This window comes from Erinaceus europaeus, chromosome 2 (genome assembly GCF_950295315.1).
Source record: "Erinaceus europaeus chromosome 2, mEriEur2.1, whole genome shotgun sequence".
NCBI classification, from domain to species: domain Eukaryota; kingdom Metazoa; phylum Chordata; class Mammalia; order Eulipotyphla; family Erinaceidae; genus Erinaceus; species Erinaceus europaeus.
The window spans coordinates 63,438,465-63,462,827 of record NC_080163.1 but is presented as its reverse complement, the minus strand read 5'-3'; the positions used below and the strand labels follow the sequence as shown (position 1 = coordinate 63,462,827).

Sequence of the window (24,363 nt, the reverse complement as noted above, 5' to 3'; positions counted from 1 at the left end):
ACACAGATCTCTTCTGAGAGGTGTTTCTGTTTTTGTTAGGTAAATCCCCCAGGATAGAAATTGCTGGTTTATAACACAGGTTCATTCCTAGTGTCCTAATAAGTCTCCAAGCTGCTTTCTACAATGGTTGGAACATTCTGCACTCCCACAAGCAGTGACGAAATGTCCCCTTTGCTCCCACATCTTCTCCAACATTTGCCAATTCCATTCTTTTTGATGTATGGCATTCTCACAGGTCTAAAGTGCCAACTCAATGCTGTCTTTATTTGCATTTCTCTGATGAACAGTGACTTTGAATACCTTGTCATGTATCTGTTGGCCCTCTTGATTTTTTCAGTGAAATAAATGTTCATGTCCTGGCCCTATTTTCTAAAGGGATGTGTGTGTGTGTGTGTGTGTGTGTGTGTGTGTGTGTGTGTGTGTGTGTGTTCAATATAGTGAGCCCTTTATCATGTTTTAATTTCTTGTGGACTTTGTAAGAATATGTTACAGGAACATATGGAAGACTGAGCTGAGTTAGAAGTCCAGAAGCTTGGACAGTTCAAGGTTTTCTCCCTGTCTCTTGCCTATCCTGGTTTGCCTAAAAGTCACCAGAGTTAGCAATCTGAATTCAAATCATGGATTAAAGTTAAAATAAGGTATTTTTTTTCATTTTCTCACTTGTCACTCATTTTGATTAGTTATGAGTATTTAATAAGTCCCAATTGCCTTTAGCTTAAGGACAGAACAAATAGAATGTCAAGGTAGCTTTCTCTCATTGGACCCAACTCTTAAATGGATGTTCAGCTTCTGGTTTATACAGCAGTAAAAATGTAAACACTGAAGATAATTTTCTACATATATACTTATGCCACATGGAAATATAAATGTTTTAAAGAAGCAGAACCTTGAAATCATAAATTAGATAATGGTCCAATGTATTGGGGGAGTTCACTACACTACATACGAACTCCTATTGTTTCAAATGAGGACACTGAAACTCAGTGAGGAAACATGATTTGTTCAAAACAACACAAAGAAAGAAATGACTACTGTCATTCCTCTGGTATTCAAAAAAGATTGGTTCCATGGTCCAGAGGATACAAAATCCAGATATGTTTCAGTCCCTTACATAAAATGACAGACCATTCATATGAGAATATTACCTATGTACATGCTCATGTATCACTTTCCCTTTTTGAAATTTAAAAATATATTTATTTATTTATTGGAATATTAAATAAGCATCCCTGCTTCAACACTCATCAAGCTTTCCCCCTGCAGGTGAGGATGAAGGGCTTGAACCCAGATATTTGTGGACTGTAATAGGTATACTCAAGCAGGTATGTCACTATTGTAATTAAAAAAAAAAAAACTTCACAGGGACACAGATCAGCATAAGTTTAAAACAATCAAAGGTTTATTTTGTGGCAGCAAAGCAGTACAGAATGCTCTTCTTTTTAGGTACATCAAAGATAGGAAATTATTATTGGCAGGGCCTGTGAATCTGTAAGTTAGTTACCAGAATTATTATTGGCAGGGCCTGTGAATCTGTAAGTTAGTTACCAGATTTCAGCTACATATGTACAAGTCCCAGGAGGAACAGCCATGTTGGGGACCACAAGCATGCAGAAAAGCAAGGAGCTGCAATATCAGGAGCATGGGAACAGAGAGCCTGACTTCCACTTGGAATGTCCTTAAGTCCAGTCTTCAGGTCAGCCTGATGTAAGCCATATGCTAACCAAGTTCCAAAGTCCTATTTATGGGTTGGGTCACTACATGCCATCACCTGCCCCCACCTACTTTTAACTACCTCTAGATTACTTATAATATCGAATGTGGTATAAACACTATGTGAGTGATTATGCTGTTATATGAAGAGTTTATAACAAGAACAAATTGTCTACAGGTGTTCAGTACAGAGGCAACCATGGTAGCAATATTTATATATTATGCAATTTCTATCTGCGATTGGCTGAATCTACTCATGTAGAACCCATAGATATGCAGACTCAAATATACTGATATATGAAATAAAATAAATGAAGTCTCAAAGGCATTGCTCTGGGGCCAGGTGGTAGTACATTTAGTTAAGTGCACATATTACAATGCACAAAGACTTGGGCTCAAGCTCCATTCTCCACTTGCAGAGAAGAAGCTTCACAAGTGATGAAGCAATGCTACAGCTCTTTCTCTCCCTCCCTCTCTCTCTCTCTCTCTCTCTCTCTCTCTCTTCCTGCCCCCCCCACACCTCCACTCTCAGTTTCTTTCTGTCTCTATCTAAAGTAAGTAAATAAAAAAAATATTTTACAAAGCATTATCCTGAGTGCAAGGATCCAGAAAGAAAATAATGCATATTATATAATTTCACTAGGTTCCAGCAGAGGCCAAACACAACTAAGGTGACAGAAGTCAGAAATTATTTGATTCAAGTAGAGTACTGGCTGAAAAAGGGTCCAGGAAGACCATCGATGGTTCTGAAAATGTCTGAATTTTGATAGGGCTCACAACTGTATGGCAGGTTAGTCTTGTACCCTTGGTGAGCAATTCTGGTTGAATAGCTGAAGCATCATGACAAAGAACTTGAGAGTTATTCAGTGGGTCCACAGTGATATCTGAGACATAAAACCATCATCTCAGAAATGCTCTAGTGACAGCCTGATTCATGAAGTTTTCAAGCAAAATAATGATGACAGGCTTCACAAAAAGAAGGTGGGTAGCAGATGAGCGAGCTAATGAATATTAGGTGTCATTGATAATTCGAGAAGTAATATGAAAGAATGAAAGCTTTCCTTATTTAGTTATTTTTAAGCTGCAAAAGGCCTCATCTACTCATATACAGTAATTATAATGTATCCCTAGGTATGGCATCTATATCAAATGCATGCAAATGAGATGGGAAAATAGAATTGTTAGAATTGCCTGTGCATTATTGCTATATATAGATACAGGTACAAAGCTATTTTTTTTTCTTCCCTGACATCTCTGAAATTTTTATTTCACTTTACAAACTACTCTTCTCTTTAAAAGGTTGGACTGGGCTGAAGAGCTATCTTGCTAGTTAGGATATGTGTCCTTGTCATTCACATGATCCAGGTTCAAGTCCTAGTTCCATGTGGGAGGGAACTATGGAATGGGAAGAAGTTCAGCTGCTGTGATGTCTTTCTCTCACTTTCAACATCTGTCTATCTGGATGAAAAAGCAGTCTGGAGAGGTGAAATAGCACATTGTGTGAAGCCCTACCTATGCAAAAAGAGGTCTTTTTCATATAAATGAAAATACTTTTTGATATTTGACTTAAATATTCTGTTACTTAATAGCAAAAACAGATGCATGGATTAAAAATGAAGGAAATCATTTGAATCAAAAGTTACCAAGAGGGAATGTGAATCTAGTGCCCTATGTTGGAAGATGATAATGGTTTGGTGGAAGGTGAAGGATAGTAACATTTACGGGGAAATATAGATGTTATCCCTGTCACACAAGAACCCTGCAAAGCTACATTTGCTCAATAAAGTGACACTGAAGTTATAAACAGAACAACTAAACAAAATAAACTTAATGGAGAATATATTCTGGCTCATAGAACTGGCACATCCAAATCCCAAGATTTCCCTCATCTAGAAAGACTTGATGTCACTTTAAAAGTCCCACTTCTTTGCTGAACTATTTCCATAGTTAGAATCGCAAAGTAGGGGAAGGAAAGTAGTAATCTGTGACTTTCTGATTTTTGCTTTTCATCCCAGGACTTTACAAGAAATTTAAAAATGATTAAAAGTTGCAGGGAATCTACACAGCATTCTTTGGGAAAGGTCATGTCTATTTTTAATAGTTCTTTCCTAGTCTCTGCTCATCTGATAAAGGAGACTTTAAAAGGTTCCATATGCCATTTGGATCCCTGCCTTCCTTGCCACTCCAGTGTTTCCTTAGCCTTGCTCTCTATTGTATGCACAAGATAACCCTTGCTATAAAGTCTGTTGGGCTGAGCTTCACTGATGGGAGACAGACGACCAGGGACTCATGATTGAGCTGTATGCAGTATCTCTTTATTCGTGCAGGACGCAGCGCAATATATACCAAGCTATACTAAACTAACAACTAACTAAAACGAACAATGTTGTCTTTATATATACTTCCCAAGTAGGGTGTGAACAGGATGTGATGCAGAGAGGGTGGAGAGAAAAGTGACTGGTGGAAGATCAGGGTGTGACAAGGAGAGGGGGTGGAGCAGGTGAGAATTCTACCACTAAACCACCAATGCCCTGGAGGGAAGGTGGTGCTTTATGTAAATGTAAAAGTGATTTATGTAAATAGACAGCAGTGGTTATGTAAATAGAATGAAGTAGTTATGTAAATAGAATGCAGTGTTAAGCAGGGGGGATTTAAACCAAATGAAACAGAAAGGGTTTTTAAAAGCAGAATTAGAAGATACCAACAATTCCCCCTTTCTTTAACTAATGGCCATAGTATCGGGATTGCAGGGCACTTTGTGAGGCAGGGAGACTGATAAGAGGCACACCTTTTTGGGGTTCTACTGTCCCTCCTTGCTCAACCTCTCCGTGGAGAGAGAGACTAACAGGATTGACACACCCCTCAAGCTCAAGCCCTTCCAAGTTCAACCACATCCTCACAATTCCCCAACATCTCTCTCTTACTTTATGGCCATATATAACTGGGTCAATGTCTGTAAAAGGCTTCATCTCTGTCAGGGGAATAGCAGTGTAGGGTGAACAGAAACCTATATCATACAGGCATTTTCAAAAGAACTGGCATAAGACATGGAAAACAAAATAGGCGAGCAGCAATAACCAGTGTGATGCCAAGGGGAGGCCTGAGGGGGTATTTTCTGCCTCAAAGGGCAAGGCTTAGCAGGCAAAAGGGCATTTCTTGCCTCTGGGTGTATCAATTGCCTCTGGGGGCGCTTCATGCCTCTGTGGACATCTCTTGCCTCAAAGGGCGTTTCCTACCTCTGTGGGCATAACCTAATAATGATGGGGAGTTTTCTACCTCTGGGAGAGAGCCTGCAGGCAAGGGAACATGGCCTATAAAGTTCCAAGGCTCTAGCTGAAGTTAGTCTTTGAGAAACACAGGAACGTGTACCAGTAAGTCCGATGGATGTGTCAGTCCAAAGTAGATGACCACGGAAGAAAATGCCAAGGGATGAAACGCTGCATGTCTGTCTCGATGGGGAATGTCAGCCACCAGAATTCTGCTTTTCTGTAGAGACTGATCTTTGGAGTCTGTGAATCTGTTTCTTCAGGTCGTGCCAGGTCACATCATTGGTTTCTGGGGGTGTGTTGTAGTCATTCCATCTTGTGGGTGATGTCAGGGAACAGGGGTCCAAATGGATTTCCAGGAATTCCATTTGAGTAGATGCTTTTTCATGTGAAGACTTGACAGCTGAAATTCACTTACTTGTCAAACAAAACTTGTAGCAGATTAGAAGTTTACTATAATTGATAACTCCATTATAATTGGAAGTCCTTTCTAGTATGATTTTAAGGTTGTTTAAACAGTTTAAACTCAATAAAATGTGGAAAGGTAAACAGAAGAACCATGGTAGAAGCCTCAGGCATGAGAATAATTAACATAATCATTGCACTATCTGCCCCACCCATAACTCATACCGTTTCAGGATTAAACGTTTCAGATTTATGCCAACACGTAAAAAAAGAAATCAAAGGAGGAAAAAACAATTTTTTGGATTGTTTCTGGATGTCTCTAGAAATCATGGCTACGTCCAGCATTTTTTTTTAAGTCAATGTCAAACAAAAATTCAGTCATTCAAATCATTCTCTTATGAAACCCAACTTGAACCAGATTATCCAGATCTCACCATGAGTCCCTGGAGGGCGTCCTAGTCCAAAAAGCTCCTCGAAATTCCATTTAGGGTGCTTCTGACTGTTCCTGCTGGATTGCTTCAGGCACCCATTTTTAAAAGTGTCTTCCCATCAAAGAAAGAATCTAATCAGGAGAGTAGAACTAACCACGTGTCTCCATTCTTGGGGACTGCCAGGGTACTCGAGAATGCTCCTCAAATTAAAGTAGTCCTTCTCCATGGGAAACATTCAAGAAGAAGTCCAGAAAGTCCCAGGGGAAATCCCCATGCATATCCCAAGATCATGGTCATAAAGAATCAAATTGTGGCCTGGAGCAAAATGTAGTCCTTTTCCTTAGGAAACATGGGAGAGGGAATCCAGAAAGTCCAAGGAGAAATCTCTGTGCATCTCCCAAGCTCTATGATCCCGGTCATAAGAAACCAAAGTTCCCAGTCAGGGAACCGAAGTGTGGCCCAGAGTAAAATGTTCCAGAGACAGAAAAACTGTCTCATAATGAAACAGTAGAGGCTTTGGCAAACCTCTTCATAAGTAGAAAGGCAACCCATGGTGGATGGGTAGCCAAGTTTACTTATCTGGGTGATGGGTGGGTTAGATCCCACGTTGATGCCGGTCCATGTTTCAGGGCTTATTTCAGTCCCTTTTCAGGCGCCAGCCAGGTAGTGGCACACCTGGCTGAGCACACATGTTACAATGTGCAAGGACCTGGGTTCAAGCCTCTAGTCCCCACCTGCAGGGGAAAAAGCTTTGCCAGTGGTAAAGCAGTGTTGCAGGTATCTCTCTGTCTCTCTCCCTCTCTGTCCCCCATTCCCCTCTTGATAAGTGGCTGTCTCTATCCAATAAATAAATAAAATAATAAAATTTTTTTTAAAAAAGGAGAGAAGTCAAACTGTCACTATTTTCAGATGATATGGTAGTATATATAGAAAAACCCAGAGAATCCAGCAGTAGGCTCATGGAAATTATTAGCAATATCAGGCTGTAAAATTAATATACAAAAGTTGGTGGCATTCCATTATGCAAATAAAATACCAAATCAGAAGAAGGAGAAATCCAGAAATCAGTCTCATTCACCATAGCAGTTAAAACAATAAAATATCTAGGTATAAAGCTAGCAAAAGAAGTGAAGGGCTTTTACACTGAAAACTATGAGTCACTATTCAAGGAAATAGAAAAAGATACAAATAAGTAGAGAGTTCATGGGTTGGAAGAATTAAAATCATCAAAAAGAATATTCTACTCAGAGCCATATACAAATTTAATGTGATCCCCATCAAGGTCCCATGAAATGTATTTAAAATCATAGAATGAAAGCTACAAAAGTTTATCTGGAACCAGAAAACACCTAGAATTACCAAAAAAATATTGAGAAAAGAACAGGACTGGAAGCAACATGCCCTCAGATCTCAAACTATATTATAGGGCTACTGTAATAACAACTGTCTAGTACTGGAACAAAAACAGACACACTGACCAGTAGAATAGAACTGAGAGCCCAGAAATATGTCCCCAATTGATGGACAACTAATTTTTTGACAAGGAGACTCAAACTATTAAGTGAAAAAGAAAAGTTTCTTCAGTAAATGGTGTTGGGAAAATTGGGTTGGCATGTGGAGAAGAATGAAACTGAACCACTGCGTTTCACCAGAAATAAAAGTAAAATCCAAATAGATTAAAGACTTGGATCTTACTCCAGAAACTATCAAATACTTAGAGGAAAATATTGGTAGCACTCTTTCCATCTAAATTTTATAGGTATTTTCAATGATTTTTTTTAATCCACTGGTCATGGAGTCATTTTTTCTTTCTTTTTTCCTTTCTGGTTTATAACTGTATAGAACAGAGAATTTGAGAGCAGAAGGAGAGATTGAGAGGGAGCAAAAAAGATACCTGCAGACCTGCTTCACTGCTTGTGGAACATTTCTCCTGCAGGTGAGGAATAGGGGCTAGAATCTGGGTCCTCGTGCATGGTAATATGTGATCTTAAGCAGGTGGTATGGCCCTCACGATGATAATTAATTTTTTTTTCCGGAAAGCAAAGTTTCTCATGAAAAAAAGAGTTCCATACTATTTGGTCATTGAAATCTTTGTTTAATGCCAGCAAATCATATGAAAAATCTATAAAGAATGTTTAAAATTAAGGCATTTGAATAAGTTTATACATTAATTTGTTGTTTATCTTTTTATCTGTTTCCAAGGGGGATAACTTCTTTAAGCTGCTCTTATTTATTGTGAATACTGAAAAATCTTAATGGTTGGTAAATTTTCTAAAACTATGCTATTATTGTGCACTCTAAAGATAACTTCTATTCTGAATGTGGGGACTTTTATAATCCTGTAGAACTTAAAGCATATATTTTCCAGTCCTGAAAATTAATCTGAATACCCATTCACTCTCTTTGCAAATAAATAAGAAATAAATTGTATGAAGATATTGTATAGATGCTTTGCACCAGTTGAGCAAACTACAAAAAGATCAATGGATATCATCATTTAAAAGCTCCTTCTCAAAAAAGAAACAAATAAGAAAATATTACTAACTTTTGGTCTGTCTGATTTATTCTTTTACATGCTTATTTCTCATTTTCAATGAAATGAAATACTAGAACAATTAATGACAGCTTCACCGTGCTTTATTTCTAGGCAATATAATGTCCCAAGGCTTAACATGTTCCCTGAGCTCAAATTTAAGTGTATTACAGGTGAATTGTTCATTGATCTAAGATATGTACTGCTACACCTTTAAAAATCATTTAATTATTTTAACTAATTGACAGAGAAGATCTTCCAGAAGCCTTGAAAAAAAAGCTACTAATAGGCAGTTGTGAGTATTTGCATTTCTAAACCTTTAATCTCATTAGATACTTAATAATTCCCCTGCTACTTAGGGAATGGAGCAACATTCCATTGCCATTATGCTGTTTATAACATTCCTCTCAAAAGAATAAACCTCATCAATGCTAATAAAGGGTAATATGACTTTAAAAAGTATGATATAATGTGGTCCAGGAGGTGGTGCAGTGGATAAAGCATTGTAACCTCAAGCATGAAGTCCTCAGTTCAATCCCTGGCAAAACATGTACCAGAGTGGTATCTGGTTCTTTTTCTCTCTCCTTCTATCTTTCTCATTAATTAACAAATAAAATCTTTTATAAAAATATGATTTAATTATTATCATGATGTTAGTAGCAATGATGGCAGACAATGTATGCTCTTATATGTCAACCAATCATTTGAAGGGCTTTGGCCAAATCACCTAACTTCAAGACTCAAGATTCTAACTTGTATTCTAGAGATGTGAACATTTGGCTAGTTGAAGGGTTTGTATGCATATCTGAGATACTAATACTTTCAAAGCAAATTATTTATGTATTTATTTTTCTGTGAGATCACAGAAGTTCTGGTCCAATGATTAGTGGTGTCACTATTTCTACTATCACCTTTTTCAACATCACCTTCATGATCATTATCATCATCATAATTGAGATAAACAGAATAAGTATTTCCCAGTGAAAAACAAATAAATAAAGAAATACTTGAAGGAAAAGGCAAGTACGGTCATATAATGTTGTTGATGCATTCCCCAGAATATCCTAAGACAAAAATCTAATAAACAGTGTATTAAAATAATACAAGTTTGTTTTCTTAGTCATCTACAGGATAGAAATTGGAAATCAGAGTATCAGCAGGGCATACTCCTTTTAAAGTTGCTAAAAAAATGTCACCTTAGGGGGTGGGCAGTGGTACACTCAATTAAGTACATATACTACCAAGCACAAGAACTTAAGTATGAGCCCCTGCTCCCCATTTGCAGAGGAGTGATGAAGCAGGAGTGATGAAGCAGGTCTGTAGGTATCTTTCTCTCCCTATCTCCTCTTCGTCTCTTAAATTTCTTTCTGTTCTATTCAATAAAAAATTTAGAGAAAAAAAAAAGGATAAAAATGGCTACCAGAGAGAAAAATAAACAGAAACACCAGAGCAAGGTTTATCTCAGGTTTACGGTGGTGCTGGAGATTAAACTTCAGAGAATGAAATTCATCACTTTTTATAGCCATTATTGCTTCAGAATAGAGTGGTTGGGTTGATTACACACGCTATAATGCTTTGAACTCTAATACACAAGGACCACTATCCTAAGATTCAGGGTCTCAGTCTTGGCCTCTGCTCATCTCTCTCGATGAATAATTTTAGGGCTTGTGTTATAGCAAGATAGCTATGTAAAAAGATTCCTATGTCTGAGGTTTAGAATTCCCAGGTTCAATTCACAGCACCACCAACTAGAAATGATCACTGCTGGCCTCACCTGTTTCTTCTTCTGTACTTGTTGCTAGCTCCTCCAGTAAAATAAATAAAATATTTTCAAAATATCAAATATTTGAAACTATTTCTCTCTGTATCTCTCTGATTAAAACTAATAAAACATTTTAAAAAGAAAAAAAAATGGCTACCAGAAGCAGTGGATTCATAGTGTTAGCCCCATGCCCCAGCAATAACCCTGCTGGCAAAAATAAACAAATAAAATAAAATAAACAAATAAAAATTTAAAAAAAGAAAATTCACCTTAGTCCTTTCTAGAACTCACTATTTCCTGGCTGGAAATACAAATTCAACTTTAGCCTCTCTTTTCACATGGACTTATTTTGTATGTCTCCTTTTATTTTCCCTCAGAGAGATACCAATCACTGGATTTAGGGTGTACCATAAACCTTAAATTTCATCTTGAAATCCTTAAATGCTTATATCTGCAAAGACCTTATTTACAAATTAGGGTATATTCTAAGGTTATAGGGGGACATTATTTAGGGGACACCATTTAAGTCCCCTGTATGCTATATATCAACTACCAACTCCAATGCATGCCAAAGGCTTATTGGGCACTTGTATTGTGAAGAGTAATGAGAATAAATTAAGGACCAGTAGGTGAAAGTATTAGGATAAAAGCAAGGCATGGAAAGTAATTGCTCTTTTGCTATATTCTTTACTTATTCATGAAGGGCTGAGACTCAAAGAAAATTTAACGATGTCCAAGGTCACTTATTGGCAGACATGAACTGGAAATAAAATTTCTTTAATCATAATCCATAAATCAGGGTAGTTTCTAGAATATAATTTAGTAATCCCAACTCACTTCAGTAATTATCTAGAAATCATTCCTAAAATTATATATATATAACCTTGAATATTACTGACACCTTAATACTTATGCTGACTTAATAGGTTAGATTAGAATATTAATAGTTATTAGGCTGAATTCTATCTCCAATTCTGATAGAGTAATAGTATCAAACTAACCTGAGAAAAAAAATGAAAGCTAGATTAAACTATTATAAATGGTGTTGGTATACTTTAATGAAAATATTATTAATAGCAAAAACAAGAGTTCATGATTTAAAAAAAGGCTACTATAAACGCTAATTAGAGGGAGAAATACTGACATTAATCCTGGGAAAATGTGGAAATGTAGAAATATATCCTCATATCCACATAAATAATATAAACCAACATTAGCTCAACAACGTGATTCTGAAGTTGAAAAGAAGGATATATTCAGGAGAAAAAATCCAAATCTACAGGCATCTAATAATCTAGCTTTAAATATAAAGCAAAAAATATAAACAAAGAGAAATATGCAAATACATGGTTATAATTGGAGGCTTTTAGTATTTCTCGTAAGTATGAAATAACAAGCAAGTACAAAGAATATTTGAACATGATGGAGAAGCTTGTCTTGATATATGGGAAGTCTGCTCAGTGACTGGCGAGATAGACTAACTATATAGCATACTTGACAGATTTTCATGCCTGAGGTTCCACCACTGTTGGGTTCAATCTCCTAGATGCAATGTGTGCCAGAACTGAGCAGTACTCCAGACAACTAATGAAAAAGGTTTACTTTCATTTTTTTAAGATTTGTTTATTATGATTGTGAGAATGAGGATGTGAGAGAGAGACATGCTCCATTCTGGCCAATAGTGATGCTAGAGATTGATGCTGGAGTGGCCCTCTGGGGATTGAGGCATAGAGATTCTATGTTCTGGTGGGCTGTACTACCACCCTAGCCCAAAACACACATTTCAAGTGAACATAAGATACTACTAAAAGTACTTAGAACACAGAGCGTATCTACACAAATTTTAAGAAAGTGAAGTAATTTACAATATGTTCTTACCATAGTAGAACCAGGTAAAATTTATCATAAAATTTAATAAAGCCCTCCAATATTAGATTTTAGGTTAAAAAAAAAACACTTCTAAATAACCATTATTAAAGAAAAATTAATTTAACATGGATGAAATTTATAAATTAATTAAAAATAACTCACTAAGACTAATGAAATAGAAAATGAGTGGTATATTGTGAAATTAATCTACTAATAAAAATATTCACACAATACAAAATTTCAGCTCTAAGTGACTTCACTCGTAAATTCATTCTGATATTTAAGAAAGATCAACAGTCTACCACAAACTTATTTAGAGACTACACATGAAGACCTCAACTTGTATAGTGAGAGTAGCATAAACTTGATAACAAATCTGAATAGGCTATTCTAGAAAAAAAAAAGTATGCAGAAATCTATCTCATAAATAAAGTTATGCGCAGTCAATATTTATGTCAACTACAATAACCCTATATAATCCATAAGGAATTTGTTCTAAGACATGCAATAGATGCTCAAAACCATATAGTATTAAGTTTTATGTATACTAATGTTTTCCTATACATATATACCTACAATGAAGTTCAAATATAAATTATTATTTTTGTTGTGTTGTTGGTTGTTCTGGACCTCAGGGATGTGTAATTTTACTGCTCCCAGGCTAACTTTTAAAATTATTTTATTTATGAGATAGATAATATAGATGATAGATAGATAGACAGACAGACAGAGAGATGATTGACAGGCAGACAGACAGGAAATACTACAGAACAGGAGGATTAGTGCTTTTCCCAGGGCTATGACATTCCTATATGGTATCAGGGTTTGAGCTTGGGCTCAGTGATGGTAAATGAGTACTCTATTGAGATATCTTCAGGCACCTCACATATGAATTATACATATTAAGATATTAACAATAATGGCAAGATATAATAAATGTGAAATAGACTATAATGATCTATGCAAATGTTAATATTTTCTCTCTCAAAATCCAGTCATCTAGTATACTTTCAGACCATCGTTGGCTGTAAGTTGCTGCAACCATGGGCGATAAAACTGAAGAGTAAGAGAGTGACTACTATGGAAGGGGGAACCAAAGGGTACATGCAACAGAGTTATTATAGTTATTTCCTTCATATTTTTCTCGTTTTACTCTTCAAAAGGAGAGCAATTGTGTGTTTGTGTGTGTGTGTGTGTGTGTGTGTGTGCGTGCGTGTGTTTAGGTAAAACAAATTACCTTGCTTTATCTCTTAGAGAAAAAGCCTTATAAAGCCACACATATTTCCTAAATCCACCAAGAGGGACTGGGTGGTGGTGCACATTGCAGAGCACACATGTTACCATGCTCAGGAACCTAGGTTCAAACCCCTGGTCCCCACCTGCAGAGAAGAAGCACCATGAACAGTGAAGTAGGGCTGTAGATTATCATCTTCTTTTTCTATCTATCTCCCCTCCCTTCTTAATGTCTATTAGTTCTATCAAATAAGTAAACAAGCAAACAAACATAACTTCCACAAGGGAAGTGAGTCCCTCTTTCCTTCACAGTACTCTCTGCTGGCAACCCTCACTCCCCAGCCTGCCTATGGCCAGTCAGATGTGAGTAAGTCAGAGACTGAATCAGTCCTGGCTCTGGTATGTGTTGGCAAGGTGATCTTGTCTAAGTTACTCAGCCTCTCTGATTTTTAACTTCCTTATATAAAACAATGGGTCGGTAGTGATATTTCACCTCAAAAGGAGCCAGAAAGATTTAATGAGATAATAGGTGTGTAAATGCCCAGCGCAGATGCTGGCATGTGGATTATTTCTAGTACAGATTGAGAAATGGGTATTTTCCTGAAAACACTATTTGCTGATGCATTTACTAGTTTGTAAGTCATTTTGGATTCATGCCATTTAAAATCATCAGCATGATACTTTTCCCAGTTATTGGAAATGAGAAATGCAGGGTTGCAAAAGTGGACCATGCATTGCTGCAGCTGGGTATAACACATCTGCCTACTTCAGAGACATGACAGAATGCACCTGGTACTTCTCCCAGAATGCTGGTGAGAAAGGGGATAGTTAGACTATTTTTAAAGAATACTGATTTATTTACTCACTTATTTATTTGATAGATACAGGGAGAAACTGAGGAAGAAAGTGGGGATAGAGAGAAAGGGAGACAGCTATTGCACAGTTTCATTGCTCATGAAGCTTCCCCCTGGAAGGGATCATAGGCTTGAACTCCCAACATGTGAGCTCTACCAGGTGCACCTATGTCTGGTCCCTGATTATCAGATTATTCAGGGATACAAGTGTCCTACAAAATCCTAAATAAACCATGAAAACTCTCCTCCTTTTCCTTCTCTTCCTCCTCCTCTCCTTTCTCCCTGTCCCCAAACGCCCTCTCTCATTCTTCTTACCTTTTCAATTAACTTAATAAAATCTCTTTTTTTTAAAAAAAAGAAGTATATTATTTATTTATTTACATATTGGATAGAGACAGAGAGAAATTGAGAGGGGGAGGAAGAGGTAGAAAGGGAAAGAGACAGAGAGACACCTGCAGCCCTGCTTCACCACTTGTGAAGCTTTCGCCCTGCAAGTGAGGACCAGGTGCTTGAACTTGTGTCCTTGAGCACTGTCATGTGTGAGCTTAACCAGGTGCATCACCACCTGGCCCTACATAATAAAATCTCTGGGATGGATCAAAGTAGAGCAAGTAATGAAAGTAGACTTGACTCATGAAACAGCTCAATATGGAGGAAAAGACCAAGAGATGGTAGTCACTCAACTTAAATGATCTCACCCCAGCCAGATTATCTGTGACCTGTTTTTACAGACTACTGTTAGACTACTGTTAATCATCTATTAATATCAAATCCACTCCACCAACAATGTTTATGAACCCCTGGATAAATATATAATATGTCATGCTCTGTGCTAGGCACCTGCGTTAGAGAAAGAGGAGTAAATTAGATCATGTTCTCATTCTTACATGTGTTAGCTCTGCACACTACCTGCAGAAGCCTACCCTAGCTGCACCTTCCCTGGTATTCAGATTTCAAAGTACATACACTATGGTACTGTACTAAAGAACCATCATTTGTGTTTACATGGCTTCTTTATCGGTCTGGCGGGGAGATCTACAAAAGGAAGGTCTAGGTCAATTATTTTTTTCTCTGTTGTACAGCTCATAGTCTGACACACAGCGGATACTAATAAAAATATGTTGAATGAATCATTCATTATTCAGAAGCCCTGGATACAGTCAACTCTGTAAAATGATTCTCTTAATAAATATGAAGTAAATGAAAATGATTACATCCAGCAACATGACATACTTTTTGAGACACTGGTTTTCTCCTACTTTATCAGAGTTTTATGAGCAGACCTAGCAGTCTGCTTTAAAAATGCCTAGTATTAAACGCATATTAAATGGAGTCCTAGGCAAATCTACACTAAAGAGTTGTCGTTTTAAATAAATGCATTGTATGTAGGAGAAATTATACTTTACTTGCATCTTCTGGTTTCAAATCAGGAGATTTAAGAAATTAAATAAGATTTAATTTAACCAAATAATTGTGTATGCAAATAACTTTAAATCGCAGTAGATCTGTTAGATTTCTACACTAATAGACAATATTATACAATAATGGAAAATGGTAGAAGACTTTCACAGAATTTGTCTTCAGAACAGGAAATCCCAACAGCCTTTTAAACAGAGGCCACAATGCTTATTTGAAAATATTTATTATAGATTTAAAAGAATCATGAAATATTTAAAAGTACATTGAGCTATCCCTGAAAACATTAATGGTTATTTCAAGAACACAGTCATTGCATGTCCCCTTCCAAAAAACGAAAGAGAGAGGGGGGGTGGCAGTGGTGGGGGAATCATTATTCTAGTACTACAAGGTAATTATTGAAGGCTTAAGCAGTAAACAAATCAGAGCCCTTTGGCAATAAAAATATGTAACTCCCATCAACTTTCCTTGAAATATTAAACACTTAGCCTTTATCCATTGTGCTAAACATTACAGACAAAAGGACTTTAGAGTGAAAATTTCAAAGTACCTACTTGGTCTGGTGTTTAGATCCTTTCAGATGTGCATGATACTGTTCTATTGAGTTTAGAGAGACACTGCAGATGGTACATCTGTAATTGCGCCTCAGACCTGTGGATGACAGACAGACCTGGTTAACTGCACTTTGTCATCAACTGTCTTAACAAATGTCAGACTCTCTAAAAATTAAGGGATAGAGTATTTTAGAGATCACTGGTCCCCCCTTCTACCACCAAAAAAACAAAACAATAATATTTTTGCCCACTCGGTCCAGAGCCTGGCAAATAGGCTGCTAATCAGAAGTATGACTGAGAAGATGTAAGAAGTAGTCTATATTATTTCTTAAGATTTCTTTTTTTTCCCCAGAGTTCTGCTCCATTCTGGTTAACAGTGGTGCTGGGAGTGAACCTGGGACTTTGAAGCCTCAGGAAGGAAAATCTTTTTGCATAATTACTAAGAAGTTTCCCCAGTTCAATTTCATAAGTTTCTTTTCCCCTTTTTTTAAAATTCTCAACTCTGACACCATATTTCCAAACAATACTTTTAGCCCACCAACTGCATGTTAGTTACCAAGCTCAAGCAAAAATTACTAAAGTCGTGGGCCCTTGGGAACATACCTAAAATAGACTTCATAGTTTCCCTCTACCATAAGATTCCTATTCTCATCTGCTCTCCTCCTACTTTTAGATTCTTGTTTATTAATAATTTTGTTGTGCTTTAGATCTTAGTGCTTTTCAGTCACCAAGTTCCAGATACTGCTGTGATTCCATCCTGACTTCCCTGGGCAGATGACCTCACCAATGTGTCCTGGAACCTATCTCTCTATTTTACTCATTCTCTCTCTCTCTCTCTCTATCATCTATCTATCTATCTATCTATCTATCTATCTATCTATCTATCTATCTATCTCTCTCTCTCTCTCGCACGCGCACTCTCTCTCTCTTTCCTTCTTTCTTTCTTTCTTTCTTTCTTTCTCTCTTTCCTTCTTTCTTTCTTTCTTAGATAATGACAGAGAAGCAGTACGGAATATAGAGAATAAAAGAGATAACAGCACTATGGCTTCTTTCAGTGCAGTGGGCATCAAGCTCAAACCTGGCTTTGCATATGGAAGCTCAGTGCACTAAGTAAGCTATTTTTTTTTTTTGAGCCCACATTCTATGTTATTTCCATAAGAGTGAAATTACTAGAGATTGAACATTTTACCTGAAGTCAAATTAATACAGAAAATAAACAAAAAAAGATTCTTAAGGAAAATAGGCTTAGTTTCTTTCTAAGCAATGAAATGGAACTCCAGAGGAAAAAATGCTGTCTCAAATTTCTCTTCTATCACTCTTTCAATAGAAAAATCATGAATTTAACTTGAGACATTATTCATTTGGATTTGTCTTCCAGAATCACCTTATAAAACATAAATAGTCAGAAAAAGTATACTATATTAATCAAGTTCTCATAACAACTTACTGTCTATTAGAGTTTAAAATAAATTGATTTACTCATTAATATAGTCATGCTATTCATTCACTAACAGAATATCAACTTTGAACCAGGCACTAGGGATTTCATGACGGAGGTTTTTTGCTTTCAAACAGTTTAGTAAAATCATTAACATTTTTGTTTGTTTGCTTTTGGTAATATTGACTCATCTAGAATAAAAAGTGTTAGCAGGGTTAATCACCTGATTTTAGACATTTACCTTAGTTCACAGACTTACTATGAAATATAATCCTTCTGCTAGACTGTCTCATCAGAATAGAAAGATGAATGTATTCAGAACCCTAATCTGAAACTTTGCAAGTAGATAATCACTCCTATTATTCTTGGTTCTATAACCTTAGGGAAATCACATAATCGCTTCCTGGTCTTAGTTTTCTCATGACATCTTATAAAAGCCTCCCACATTACAAGGCTGTTGTAAGAATTAAATAAATAAGATATATTAAGATGCGTAGCAGCAGGGAACTTACTATGTACCAAGACCCTAGGTTTGAACACTGGTGCCATATGGGAGCATCTCAACACTAGAGGAAGCTCCATAGATGACAAAATGGTGTTTCCTTTTCAATAAGGAAAATAAGGTTCAGCTGGGGAGATGACTCAACTAATAGAATGAATGCATGCTTTGCAAGATTGAGGACCCTGGCTTTGTCCCTGATACTGTAAATATCAGAGTAGTGCTCAGTCCTCTCTTTCTTCTCATGAAATCCATCAATATTGAAAAAAAATTTTCACAATGTTAGAACTTTGTTACTTGCTATACTGGTGACTTTATGTCAGTCATCTAATTTCTAAGGATTCTTATTTTGCTTTTGATTTTTTCCCCTTTGGCTTCCAGAGTTTCACTAGTACCTTATCCTTACAAGAATCCAGCACTCCTAGAAGACATGTGTATATATATATATATATTCCTCCAGGGTTATCACTAGGGCTCAGTGCCTGCACTGAATCCACTGCTCCTGGAGGCTATTTTTTCCCCTTTTGTTGCCCTTGTTTATCGTTGCTGTTATTATTATTGTTATCATTGCTGTCATTGTTGTTCAATAGGACAGAGAGAAATCAAGAGAGGAGGGAAAGAAAGAGAGGGAGAGAGATAGACACCTGCAGACCTGCTTCACTGCTTGTGAAGTGACCTCCCTGCAGATGGGGAGCTGGGGGCTCAAACTGGGATTCTTACTCTGGTCCTTGCGCTTTGCACCATGTGTGCTTAACCCACTGCACTACCTCCCTGTGCCCAACATTTCCTTTTTAAGACAGAGAGTTGGAGAGTTGGACAAAGAAAGAGGAGGAGTGATACCACAGCACTGCTCTATTACTTTTAAAGTTTTTTGTTGTATGCTTCACACTGATTTTGGTCTCACCTCCGCCCCCGCCCCCCCCCCCCCCCCCCCCCCCGCCTCTGGGAGATTGTGGTTTAGCCCTGCTAGTTTTGCAGGCCCTCTTCTCCCCCACCCCCCGGAACCCCAACAGACTTCTGGAGTTCTGGCGTGGCTGCCGGAGGGGAAGGACGCAGGAGAGATCTGTGTGGTGATTAGTTTGGGTTAGTTTATGAATCGTTGTTCGTGAATAAAGAAATACAGCTTCCCAGCCCAGCCGTGTGTCCCTGAGTCTCTGTTCACCACCAGCGAAGCTAGCCCAGCCTGCTGGAGCCCCCGAACTTTAATGACAAATGGCGCCCACGTGGACCTGACCTGTGTATCCCCCCAGATAAGTGAAGGCTTTGCATACCTATCTACAATGGCCTTCTTTTTTGCTTGTGAAGAGGTTTCCAAAGGCCTCTGCCCTTTCTTCATGAGGCTTTCTCTGTTTCTGGAACATTTCGTTCTGTACCACACTGTGGTTTCCGCCCAACGCCCGCCTGCAATAGCCAGCTTGCCGCCAAATGGCACAGGGCGTTGGGTGTGGGCTCCCTCCACGCTGCTCGGCCGCTGGGAACAGGGCAGCAGACATGGCAGGCAGGGCCGCAGTAGCCTATCCTGGCCACCACTTCAGGGCACCTCAGCCCTTGCCTTCTGCACTGCTGGCCCTCCCGCCCTCCTGCTATGAAGTCTGGGCAGATCCTGGACCACCCGGAGACTGCAGGCTCCCTGCTGAAACTGGGCCCCCTGGCAGAGATCCCAAACTTGGGTCTGAAGGCAGACGAGCTAGAATAAGCAGAGATTCATCCAGCGATCACAACCTACAATTCCTAGAAGTGGAGTTGCGCGGGAGGCCACCTCCGGATGGTGACCCCCCCCCAACAACTAAGACAGTACAGATCTAAATTCTTGTTTAAAATGACATGTCTTCATAACAAAGGTTTCTCTCCTTGTGCATTAAAGACCATGTTTACGTGTGTGTTTAAAGTTTGGTAAACATTAACTTTAAGGTTAAAAATATAACTTTAAGGCTATATTCTTACCAGGCAAAGTTAAATGAAAAAGGTTTTCAACGTAATTCTCATAAAGATAAAATCAACTTACATTTAAAGTCTGAGGTAAAAATTAGTTAACAATCAATATGTTTTAACTAAGTTGGTCTAAAAAAAACCTGCACACACCTAGGGTGTGTCTCCATCTTAAATGGGTGTAACAAAAGGTTAAATAGACTTGTTGATATGTAAAAGTCTCAAATTCCTTCTCAATTAGAAACGTTAGATTGCACTATGGTTATGCTAATAATTCTCATGCCTGAGGCTTTTTTTCCCCATGATTCTTCTGTTTACCCTTCCACATTCTATTGTTTAAACTTTAAACAACCTTAAAATCATACTAAAAAAGAATTCCAATTGTAATAGAGTTATCTATTGTGATAAACTTCTAACCTGCTACAAGTTTTGTTTCATAGTAAGTAAATTGCAGCTGTCAAGTTCTCCACAGAAAAGCGGAATTCCAGCAGCTGACCTTCTTCATACAATGTTCCACCCCCTGGCATTCTTCTGTGGACATCTGCTTTAGACTGGCATTTCTATCAGACTCACTGGTACACCTCTTGGACACTTTTCACAAAACTATCAGCTTCCCTTTATGCTGCTGGGTTTCTCAAAGACTGACTGCAGCCAGCTGCCTCGAGACTAGGCCATATTCCCGCCCCCATGCTAGGGAATGAATGCCCACAGAGAAAAAAAAATGCAATGCCCGTTGAGGCAAGTAATGCCCCCCCAGAGGCAAAAAAAGGTCCCCCTCAGGCCTTCCCTTGGCAGCACACTGGTTCTTGTGCTCACTTACATGTTCCTCCATGTTTGTGCCAGTTTCTTTTTTGAAAATGCCTGTACGATATAGGTTTCTATTTACCCCACACCCCTGATACTGTGGTCATTTAGTTAAAAATAAAAGGGGGAATTGTTTGTATGCTTCATATTGGTTTGGTCTCCTTTGCCCCACCTCTGGGAGATTGTGGTTTAGCCCTGCTAGTTTCACATGCCCCCTTGTCCCCACCCCCGAAGAAACCTACAGACTTCTGAGAGTCCACGCAGTGGCCGCTGGAGGAGAAAGATGGAGAAGCACATGGTGTGGTGATTTGCCCGCTTGTGAATAAAGATTAAACTGCAGCTTCTCAGCTCAGCCATGTGTCCCCAAGTCTCTTTCTACCGCCGCGAAGCTAGCCCAGCCTGCTGGTGCCCCCGAACGTTAACGACAGTTTTCCCTTTGCATGGTATTCCCATGTGGTGGCTACAGGCTCAGACCAAGGTCACTGGATATGGTTTGTTCTACCAGGTGAGTGATCTCCTGGCTTCTAGACTCTTGTTTTCTTACAGAATTGTGGTGACAACTAAATTAGAGACCTAGCATATGACAAGTGGTCAGCATAAATCAACTGCCACTGTGCCTTAAAGAGAGCAGAGGAGACTCACTACCAGCTTGTTAAAGAGATTAGAGAAGAAAGAAAAAGGCAGGTAGTCTTTCTTTTCCTTCCTCCCTTCCTTCCTTCCTTCATCCCTTCCTTCCTTCCTTCCTTCCGCAACAAGGTTTACCCCTGAGAACCAATGACTGTATAACCCACAGTTTCCAGTAGGCATCTTTTTATAAAGTGTGAGAAACATAGAAAGATAGAGAAGGAATGTTGGTATCTTCTAATTCTGCTTTTAAAAACCCCTTCTGTTTCATTTGGTTTAAATCCCCCCTGCTTAACACTGCATTCTATTTACATAACCACTTCATTCTATTTACATAACTGCTGTTAACAAGCATCACCCTCCCTCCAGGGCATTAGTGGTTCAGTGATAGAATTCTCACCTGCTCCACCCCCTCTCCTTGTCACACCCTGATCCTCTCGTTGTCACACTCTGATTTTCACCAGTCGTTTTTCTCTCCACCCTCTCTATGTCACATCCTGTTTCCACCCTACTTGTCAAGTATATATAAAGACAGCATTGTGAGTTTTAGGGTACTTTAGTTTAGCTTAGCTTGATATAGATTGTGCTGCATCCTGCATGAATAAAGAGATACTGCCTACAGCTCAACCATGAGTCCCTGGTCGTCTGTTACCCGCCCGTGAAGCTAGGCCGGCGAAAACAACATAACCCGTCGAAAACGACAAAGGAAAAGATAGCGAAAAGGAAAGATACCTACAAACCACTCATGAAGTCTTCCCCTTATAGGTGGGTACTGGAACACTTGAATCTGCATGGTAACCTGTGGTCTCTACCAGGTGAGTCACCACCCAGACCCAGTGGAGAATTTGTCACTGTGATTTCTACTTTACTTTCTTTATGTGAAATAGGAGGTTTCTTCCCTCAAATGCTACACTGAAGACTTCCTGTGGACTACAACTCAAGGAGTTGGTTTGGTGACCTCTTAGATACTGCCCAAGAAGGCAACCTGGAGTTGAGAGCATTGAGCTAGCAGAAAGATGCTAAAAGAGATCAGCTGGATGACTGAACATGGTTTGCTCTGAGGCTAATAATGACCCCAGAGGAAAACGTTTGTCTATGGCCACACCACGCTGAACACGCCTGATCTCATCTGAAAAGAACCTTAGCCCATGCAAAGTAATTTCTGGGCTTCTAAAAAGGCACAAACATCAACTCTTGAGAGGAACTTCTAATACAGACAGTATCTATGCTAGCTTTGCATCATACCTGTAGAGTAAATGTGCATCAACTTTGCCTTTCTAACTTCAAACCCAGAATCCCTCAGTCCCATTAATCTGAGACAATAACATCCTGCTGAGATAAAGGATGAAAAGCAAAAGCCAGCATAGAGAAAAAAGCAAGACACTAACCACACCTGCCTTTCCACAGCAAATAGCCTCAAGCCGAACTAGACTGAGGAAGGGAACAAAGAACACATTTTTAAATAATAAAGTCAGCAGAGATTTAAAATTTAGCTCTTGATCCTGAATTTATCAGTTAATTTCATGGAATCTTCCTGTATGCAGGAACACTTTCCCAATTTAAATGTAACTGAAATTTCATGCACTGTACCCTACCTTTTATCCAAGGAGGTATGAAAGAATTATCCCCATAGAGACAGATGAAATGGGCAGTGAATCAAGTGACTCTCTGATTACACATAATGAGTCTAGCTCACTACATATTATAGTACCAACAGAATGGCTGTCATCTCTGTAATGGGAACAAAGGGATGAACATCTTGGAGACTTTCAAATTCAGATGAGAACTGGTGTGTTCAGGGTGTTATGGCCATAGATGAGACTTTCCAATTCAGATGGTCTGTCTCATTTGACATGATTCCTTCAAGGTCCATCCAAGAGGAAGCAAAGGAGATGACTCCATCATTTTTACCAGGATGATTACAGGATGATCTCACTCATAGGCAGAACTCGGGAAACAAGGACAGAAAAAAGAAAGAAAGAAAGGGAAAAAAAAAAGCACACAAAGGGCAGCACAGAGGGGAGAGCACCTGCCCTGTAAGCATGAGGTCCTGTTGAATTCCTGGCATTGCATGTGTCAGAAAATATTCTGCTGCTGCTGCTGCTGCTGCTGCTGCTGCTGCTGCTGCTGGGGTGTGTGTGTGTGTGTGTGTGTGTGTGTGTGTGTGTGTGTGTGTGTGTTTGAGAGAGAGAGAGAGAGAGAAGACTGGCATAAAGAAATACTAGTAAAAAAAGAAAGAAAAAAAGAAAGAAAAAGAAAACATAGTCAAACTTAAACTGGTTGTGGCATACTACACCAAACAAAGGACTCGGGAATGAGGGGAAGGGAGGGGATGGGTGTGGGGGAAGCTGTTGAGATCCTGGTGTATGATGGTGGAAAGGGACTTAAATCGGTGATAAGAATATTTTTCTATTCTGTAAATATTAATTTATTGGATAGAGACAGCCAGAAATAGAAAGGGAAGGGTAGATAGGGAGGGACAGAGACAGAGAAACACCTGCAACACTGCTTCACCACTGGTAAAGCTTTTCCTTTGCAAATGGGGACCTGGGGGGGGCTAGAACCCAGGTCCTCACACATTATTTTTTTTAATATTTATCTATTTTCCCTTTTGTTGCCCTTGTTGTTTTATTGTCTTAGTTACTGATGCCATCGTTGTTGGATAGGACAGAGAGAAATGGAGAGAGGAAGGGAAGACAGAGAGAGGGAGAGAAAGACACCTGCAGACCTGCTTCACTGCCTGTGAAGCCACTCCCCTGCAGGTGGGGAGCCAGGGGCTTGAACCAGGATTCTTACGCCGGTCCTTGCGTTTTGTGTCACTTGCACTTAACCTGCTGCGCTACCGCCTGACTCCCTTTCTCTCTAACATGTGCTCTCAACCAAGTGTGCCACCACCTGGCTCCCAAAATGTTTTTCAGACACCTATCATGAGGCAATAGAAAACTGAACCTGTAACGCAACGAGTGCCACCTCAACATGCTTCATCTCAGATTGTGTCCAGAGACTTCAGGTGTGGAATGACAACCCTTCAGCTTC

The 24,363-nt window shown here is 38.8% G+C and overlaps 1 protein-coding gene across 1 annotated transcript in view; it reads right to left on the bottom strand.

Moving 5' to 3' along the window:
• ZMAT4 (zinc finger matrin-type 4) overlaps positions 1–24,363 on the bottom strand; it is a 466,837-nt gene that overhangs the window by 49,559 nt on the left and 392,915 nt on the right. The window contains exon 6 of the mRNA XM_060182070.1: positions 16,034–16,130. Coding sequence (XP_060038053.1) covers positions 16,034–16,130 — 97 coding nt within the window. The remainder of the gene's footprint in view (positions 1–16,033; positions 16,131–24,363) is intronic.